The sequence below is a fragment of the Notothenia coriiceps genome, unplaced genomic scaffold (genome assembly GCF_000735185.1).
Source record: "Notothenia coriiceps isolate Sejong01 unplaced genomic scaffold, NC01 NC01_scaffold00027239, whole genome shotgun sequence".
In the NCBI taxonomy this organism is placed as follows: domain Eukaryota; kingdom Metazoa; phylum Chordata; class Actinopteri; order Perciformes; family Nototheniidae; genus Notothenia; species Notothenia coriiceps.
In genome coordinates this window covers 3368-12306 of record NW_011359940.1, presented here as the reverse complement: position 1 = coordinate 12306, position 8939 = coordinate 3368, and the positions used below count along the sequence as shown (strand labels likewise).

Sequence of the window (8939 nt, the reverse complement as noted above, 5' to 3'; positions counted from 1 at the left end):
GCGAGTTTGACTCATAAACAATACAAAGTAAAACGCTGCATGAAAAGTACAATGATTTTAAAAGGGACATTTGGATTTCTGGAGAATGAATCAAATACATTTTTAAGTAAAAGCTTATATCAAATTGGAGGATGTTGTGTGTGTGTGTGTGTGTGTGTGTGTGTGTGTGTGTGTGTGTGTGTGTGTGTGTGTGTGTGTGTGTGTGTGTGTGTGTGTGTGTGTGTGTGTGTGTGTGTGTGTCGTATAGGCTAAGCCTGGCATTCTGTAAAAGCCAGAGAGCACAGATATAAATGATTGTGTGAAATGTGAACAGCTGCACTCATAATTTATGAGAATAAATGAAGAGGACACACTGAACAACACAGATAAATCTCGTCAGAGGTATTACATGGTGAGTGTGAAGCAGGGCAATGTGTGTTTTCCAATGGCACTAAATGTTGCATTTTCAGTCCAGTGACTGTCTTTACCTCCTCCCACACTCAAAAAACCATACTCCCAGCTGCTGTCAACATGTTATTGCTCAGACTAATTCAAAGTCCAGACATGTAGTGACCATAGGTAGTGACCATAAAAGGTCTTCTTGTGCCGCTCTGAATATAATTCATTATGTCTCTGACTGTTTCATTTGAGAAGTATGGCTGTCTCCATTTGAGGGCTGTACGTTAACTCACTGAAATATCTCTAATTTAAGTTTACATTTACACTTATGATAACAGTGCAGACAATCTAATTTTTCAGGCCAAAAAAAAAATAAAGATTGATGTTGGATTTAAATTGTATTAAGAATGGTGCAGTGATGAAGTATTAATGTAGGCCGACCCAGAAGTTAGTATCACATGGGATCCCTGATCACAAGGAATGGGATTTGGTTAGATTGCAGAAAATAAACGTTGTTACAAAGTAACACTCGTTTATGATTCTCTATGGGAAACAATCTAGTCGAAATATTAATAATTTTGCCTGTGCCCTACAATTTTCTTTTCTTGGGGGTCAGTTCATAGAGGGATCAGACAAATGTTTGCGATAGATACATCTGAAAGAGTAATATTTAAGTGTTAAAAATCTATGGGACATACATTTAACAGAATACGTTCTCACAATTGGTTAGTGCACAGGGATGTCACTGCTTGTTTCCCTTCTTTTTTTGTTATGTCTGGGGGATTACCTCTTGGTATTCTATCATTTTGTGACTGTAAAAATAGACTAGTGCTGGCTGCGTGAATGATTGGATAAGTGAGGCTTTGTCTGAATCCTTAATATTCAGTATGGCTAAATATTTATCAACACCCCAGAGTGTTGGTTCGGTGTTACTCATTGTTTCTGTCTGAAACATTTGACTATATCTTCTCTATTTAGTCCGTTCTCTAGTATAACACATGCCAGACGTTTTCAGCCAGTAAGCCCCACTGTTGGCTTACACAAGCCTCTATAAATAGGACTCAGTGAGCAAGACTTCACTTCATCTGACCAAATGCTGACCTGTTTCATGTTGTCTTGGCAATTGTCAGTCTCAGTAGACAGTTTGTTTTATTTGCAATGAAAGAATTAAGAATGAAAGTTCTGGCGTTGTTTTCTTCTTCTTGGATGGCTGCATTTCCTCTATAGCCCTATTTGGCATTTTCATGGAAGCAAAAGTAACACAGCTAGTAACATTCTTGGGTAATATCCAAGAAAGTTTTCACATACCTCATTCACACCAATGGTGTTTCAGGGCCGGTTCGGAGCTGGAGCTTGAAAAGCATCGGGTTTTCCTGTTCATACCAATTGTGATGCTGCACCGTTGAGCGGCCCGACCAAGCAAGGAGGCAGAGGCAGACTTCCCAAATATAACCCGGTGTGGGCATTTATTAAAGCATGAACACATTACACACAGCCTCAATCCTGCTGTTGTTTCCCTGACAGCCTGCAGCCACCAGGATCTCACACACACTCCACGCTCAACAAGGAAACAGCACCTAAATACACACACAGACTAACAAGAACCAGGTGGGGGGGGAGGAGACAACAGAGGGCACCAGGTGCACACAATCAACCGTAACAGACATGGGGGAAGGGGAACACTTTTCAGAATAAAACCAGCAAACAGAGACAGATAAGACAGATGCACAAACTACAGCCTCTTAGCTCCGGAATCCGGTTCGTTTCAAGCACCAAAAAATTGTCCGGCAAGAACAAAAGCACTGCATACGTCACGCTTACGTCTAGGCGGGGGCAGGGGCAGATCAACTCCTGAACAACAACAAAAAGCCCACGTTTTATCCAGTTTGTACACAACGATGGAGATACTTAACAAGCAGCAGTGGTCCACTGAAGAGACCAGCTACCTAGTGGTAATCTGCTCTTCCGAAGAGGTACAGAGGAAGCTGGAGCATACGAGCCGCATATATACTTTGTTTTAACTGTTAGGCTTAATAAACCATTATAGACCTTGGTTACATTACTTAGCAACAACTGCACATGCCCACATGCTAACTATGGGTCTTACAAACCTACATAACATTACAAATAGTCAGACGAAAATATTATTTACAATATTAATAAAACTATGAATTCAATTTTAACTGATTGACAAGGCAAAACACTGCACAGCGGCAGCAGCATTAAAGGAAAATATCGTCTTACCTTGTGTTGGGCCTTCACAAAACTCCAAATGTAGCCTTCATCTCTGGGGTGGCACTAATGAAGACCCTCATTAGAGCAGATACATCCACATTGTCCAAAATGTTACTATGGACATGCATCAAAGTCAGATGTGTCAGTCTGTTCTGTGTCCTATTACTCCGTAACCATGTTTTCAGACGGCGTAGGGTGGAGAAATGAAGCAACCAAGATTGGCATACAGAGGCAAAGTTTTATGAGTTTTTCGACGTCTTGGAAAATGCCTCTTGCTTGTGGATGGAGCTTAGCCACACGTGTGGCTATGTCTTGTACCGTGTGACAGGAAGAATCACCAATGGCATCTCCAAGCATCTTAAGCTGGAGGTCCAGTCCGTAACGGCCCACATCAGAGATTAGCTGTGGAAGATGAAGAGACTCTAGCTCCAGGGTTTGTTGTTGGCCCCTACTGTTAGCTACCTCGATGAGCACGTTCTCTCTGAGAGCTGCTATCTTCATGCCATCTTGATCGAATCTTCTTTTCAGCTCAGCAGTGAGCAAATCCACAGCCTCGAAAAACTCTTGTCGCCATTGTGAGGGAAATTTCTGCAGCAATGGAGAGTCAGGACTCAGAGAGACACGAGGAGAGTTTGAGCTTTGATGTCATACACTGGTGGTTTATTACAAGTATCGGCCGGAGAATTTCACATCACAAGTCACAGCAGCCAGAGGTTCTGACTGCACGGGTGGGTTGCCACATCAATTCTGCCCAGCCTCTCTCTCGATAGACCTTTTAACTAGTTTACAGAGAGTTAATCAACATGGAGCACTGGAGATAGCCCCAACATCTGGAGACACTGAATCACCTGTCTGTGGTGCTTAGAAGCCAGCGTTCTCACAGTCATAAAACCCTCTGTGACCGATAGTTGCCCGGTCATAAAATTGGTAATATCAACAATAGCTGAAGCCTCCCATTCTTAAGACAGATAACAGACTCAGGGTAGGTCATAAACGTCAACACACAGAAAAGGTTAGACTCCTAGGAGTAAGGACAGAAATATTCTCTAACAGCCATGTACTCATTGCATGCGCTTCTGGCTCTGTTGTGTGACGGTAACGGGCTGGGGTTTTGCTTGCCCTGTGTTGACGAGCATCTGGCATGTTCAGTTCCGCTGCAGACACTTTGGATTCTATGCCCTGGACCACAGTGTCATCACGAAGGGCTACTATGCGCTCCCTCAGCAGATTTGTGCATTCCAGGGCACCCCGTGCGCTAGCGTTGTTGCTCTGCAAATTCTTTGNCGTGTTTAATGAGAATTTGCGACTTTAGAGCTGACTAAATGTTTGCCAAACCAAATAATATTTGTAATAATCGTACCGATACTATGGTCCTACGAACCTGTACAACTTTAACGTCGAAAAGGAACACATACACGGTACCAACATAATTAATCGACCGATTTATTGTCTCCGACACTCAACTCTGGATCACACATGTTTAAACTGGCTCGTTGACGAGGAAGAAGATGTATTGAATTCAAGTGTTACTTAAAGAAGTTTCCCAACAAACCCGACCAATTTTGTAGAATGTAAAATCTATGTATACTATGGTCCTTTAACGACCGGAAACACAAATGTCTTCATGGAACTGATACGGCCTGAAACACGTCGGACAAGGATTCTCTACGTAGATTAGTGGAGTCAGACGTTTGTTCTTGCGCATATCAGTGAGAAGCTGCCACATTCTATACTGTTATAATACTTATATTAATCCTTATTAGCAATACATTGAATCACCTGACAGTACATGTTATGTCCTAGCCACGCCGATACATTCTATATATAAAATTCTAACTTCAACTGGGTCGAGAAATCTATACAAGGATTGGTAAAGAAATGTGGTGTTAATAAATACAAAGGAAACTGTAGAAATATTAGATCACACCAACAGAATCAGAATTTCATATGTTTGTATGTATGTATGTATGTATGTATGTTACTCACCTTACAACAGCTACCATAGCGCGTACCAGAGTAGCTGTTGACTGTAGCAAGATGGCGGCCGGTGAGCTATGCTGGAAAATCTCCCATGAGCCATCTAGTGTTTATATATATCTATGGTGACAGACATGTCTGATCTAGAGAATTCGAACGGCTCTTATCAAGGCTGCCACTGAGGTACTTCCGGTAGGGGTGGGCGGATCGATCCCAAAATATCGATACTTCCGATATTACGTTACGTTTCAAAATATCGATACTAGAGCCAATAGGATCGATACTTTTATACTTTTTTTTTTTCTGTCCTCTTCTCGTGAATTTAAACAAAAACTATTTGCAGACGAACACAAGTATATGCGCTCTTTTTTTCTCTCTCCACTGCTGTCCTCCTCTCCTCGAGGCTCTCGCACGCGCAGCCTGCCTGAACGCCGATTATCAAGCTGACAGACAGCAGCCAGCAGGGCAGGACAGAAGCAGCCAGCGAGTGCGACACACACACTAGGGGTGGGCGATGCCACAAAATCTGGATTCGATCCGATACCAAGTATTTCAGGACCAGTATCGCCGATACCGATATCGATACCGATACTTTTTTAAATGAAAAGCGTCTTATGTAGGGGAGAGCTGCATGACATGATTTTTTTGCTGAAATCATCATAAATAGACTAAATCTGAATTCATTTTCATGAATAAAGACAGGACAGTTTTTATAGACAAATAAACGTTTTACTTTTACAAATGTAAAGTGCAAACATGAAATATAACAATACAAAGTGGCCAGAGTAGCGAACTGTCTTCTTACACACATCATAGTTTGCTAAGTTTGAATTGCCAGTTTTGAAATTGCTCCACACAACGCTGCTCTTTCTCTCAGCCATCATGCGCGTGTGTGTGTTGCACTCGCGAGTCGCTGGCTGCTGCTGTCCTGTATGGGCTCAGAACAGTCTCATAATACACACATGCACACAGAAGGATTCACACTTGTATTTCCGGATCCACACTTGTGTTTTTCAATGCACACACAAATGTGTTCCGTTTCATATACATGTAAATAAAATCCAAACACAGAAAAAAGTTTTACATATGTATTTTTGATCCACACTTATTTGTTTTCCGTTTAAATCCCCTGAACCTGCAAACACAAACCGCTTTCTGTGCACGGATCGCTGTGCATTCGTGTGTGGGTTTTTTGAGACTCCCCTGACGGTCACCCGATTCGTACTTGTAATTTCTCTCCTCTTTAGCCAATCAGATGTCTCCTCCAGTCTAAGCCAATCACATGAGCGCGCCCCCACGAGGGTATGATTTCTTGCGTTCATGACACTTCATATACGCATATACAGTCAGCTCGCTAAACAGAGGGGGGAGCTTCAGGTGATCATGCAGAGCTGCGTGTCTCCGTCAGACTCAGCAGCTGATCTGATCTCTCTCTCGCGTCCGGTTACACTTCACTCGCGTTTATGTCCATATCGATCAGATCCAGCTCTCCTGATCGGCCTTTATAGAGAGCACCGATCAAACTATTTAGAGTGAATATCCGCCGATAATGACCGGCGGAGCTCCCCCCGTTGACAGTTTACTGTCTAGCACTGGCTTCGTAGTGCACTGATGATAGGCTAAGCTAACCTGTAGCTGCTCCCTCAACACTCACAACAACTTCATACAGACATAAATAAAGCAGGCAGCTGTATTCAGGAAACACACATTTAAAACGGTTTTGCCTGCCGTTTTTGTGTACACACAAGCATTCATCGAAAGTGGTGCTGAACCTTAATAATATAAAGGCTTGTATTTGCGTGCATTTCCTGTTCGGAAAGTGGCAATGTACTGAGAGCGGAGGTGTCCAGAGATTAGCGCCTGCAGGCAGGCTCCATGGACCTGTCAGCTCCGGACTGCGCAAAATGCGTACATGAAGCGCTACGTCATGAACGCAATAAATCTACCCTCGTGGGGGCGCGCTCATGTGATTGGCTTAGAATTGAGGAGACATCTGATTGGCTATAGATAGAAAAAATTACAAGTACGAATCGGCTGACCATCAGGGGAGTCTCAAAAAACCCACACACGAATGCACAGCGATCCATGCACAGAAAGCGGTTTGTGTTTGCAGGTTCAGAGGTTTTAAAAGGAAAACAAATGTGTGGATCAAAAATACACATTTAAAACTTTTTTTGTGTATTAGGATTTTATTTACATGTATATGAAACGGAACACATTTGTGTGTGCATTGAAAAACACAAGTGTGGATCCGGAAATACAAGTGTGAATCCTTTTGCGGATCATGAAATACAAGTGTGAATCCTTTTGCGGATCATGAAATACAAGTATAAATCCTTCTGTGTGCATGTGTGTATTATGAGACTGTTCTGAGCCCATATGTGAAGCAGTGGCAAAGAATTTGCAGAGCAACAACGCTAGCGCACGGGGTGCCCTGGAATGCACAAATCTGCTGAGGGAGCGCATAGNCTCTAAAAGGTAAGTCTAAAGACATACAGGGAAAATAAATACTAATATACTAAATAAAGAATGAAACAAAACCTCACTTTAAAAGTGGTACAACTAACCAAAGCTGGTTAGTTGTACCACTTTTAAAGTGAGGTTTTGTTTCATTCTTTATTTAGTATATTAGTATTTATTTTCCCTGTATGTCTTTAGACTTACCTTTTAGAGTCCTCCCTTAGTTTGGTTGCCCATTTAAACTTGCGCCTTTGTGGCCTCTATTTTGTTTGTTATTTAAACCGGTGTTTTGGCTCTTTTGTTTGTTTCAGGCTGTTTGCCTGCCATTTTGTTTACAGCTGTTTTAAATAAACGCTTATAATTAATACCAATTCCACTCTGGTCGTGTTATTTCCCTTTGGTTCCCCTAGCCCAATAGGGAACGTAACATTTGTTTTTCACTTTGTTCTGACATCTTGCTGCGAGAAGAGTAAAGAGGAGATTACTTTAAATTGTGGGTAAGGGGAGATAGCTCCCATTGTTCTGTGACCTGTCAATCATCAAACCTGGGGTCATATTTCATTATGTGTTCATTTTTATCTGAAGTTGTACCCATGGATGTATAAATAAGAGTTCTACCGCAAAGTTATTCTCCGTGGGGACTTCCGGCAACAATCTTGATTCTGATTGGCTAGAAGACTTGAAAAAACATCAGCAAAGATATTTTATTGAGAAGATGATCACTTCGTGACAGAAGTTTTCAAAACCGTTTATGGTCTCCGGTACTTCCAGTCCAACGCTGACTGCTAGCACAGGGTTAAAAATTTGGGCCTTCAAAATAAAAGTTTTACTTCCCACCCCCCCCCGCCCCAAAAGAAAAATAATAATTCCAATTTCTTTTTTTTTTTCTTCACTCACACATTCACCCACTCGAAACGGATCCGCGACCCACTTTTCGGTCGCGACCCACCAGTTGAGAACCACTGCTTTCTACATTTAAATATCTGGTCAGAAAGAAGTTTACTGATTGAGAGCCATGTTGTTCTTTCTCTTCTGTGTAGGGTACAAACTCATCGGAAGTCATTCAGGAGTGAAGCTTTGTCGATGGACCAAGGTAAATGGAATTTACTCCTCTCAGTGAAGAATTTGACTTTGTAACTAACTGTTTGCATCCCTAACAATAAAAGCATTGTTTCTGTTGCTCAGTCTATGTTGCGAGGGAGAGGAGGCTGTTACAAGCACACTTTCTATGGGATCGAGTCCCACCGCTGCATGGAAACTACCCCCAGCCTCGCCTGCGCTAACAAGTGTGTCTTCTGCTGGAGGTATGTACCTGGAGAGAAGAGCTACTGCAGACTCTCAGGGGGCAGTTTGACAGAGATGGCTTGGATCATACTAATAGTCAGACTTCAGATACAAGTCTGAATTCATCTTTTGCAGCTAACATTTAGCTAGCTAACTAGATTACTTTTTCTCTAACTCCAACTCATTAGCTTAACCTCACTTTGCAATTTAGTTATTCTATAAAGTATTATCTCTCATAATAATCATCCTTATTGACCGGTAAAAGGCACTATATTTTGTATAATACATATTGATATGGACATTTCTTTTATGCATTTAAACCGATAAGTGTGTTAATTCATATAGAAACAGAATACTTTGTTTCTTCATACAACAGTGCTTTCATTTTAGAGTATAGCGTAAGATTGTAAACCAATACAAATGTTATGTAGCTACGTAAAATCACTCGACTCATTATATTTGCATCCTGGGAAAGTTTGAAAGACATTTGACTGATCAAAGATTGTAATAATAATCTCTAATAATAATACAAAATGTTCGGTAAGCAGTCATCTAAGAGCAAAATCAGCACCTACAGACCATCCTGAAACGGGTGCACTATATGT

At 41.6% G+C, this 8939-nt stretch overlaps 1 protein-coding gene across 1 annotated transcript in view; it reads left to right on the top strand.

Moving 5' to 3' along the window:
* The window catches only part of LOC104957508 (S-adenosyl-L-methionine-dependent tRNA 4-demethylwyosine synthase-like), a 9391-nt gene extending 790 nt beyond the window's left edge, over nucleotides 1–8601 (top strand). The window contains exons 2-3 of the mRNA XM_010785145.1: nucleotides 8091–8143; nucleotides 8236–8601. Coding sequence (XP_010783447.1) covers nucleotides 8091–8143; nucleotides 8236–8454 — 272 coding nt within the window. The 3' untranslated portion in view covers nucleotides 8455–8601. The remainder of the gene's footprint in view (nucleotides 1–8090; nucleotides 8144–8235) is intronic.
* Nucleotides 8602–8939: the final 338 nt, after the last annotated feature.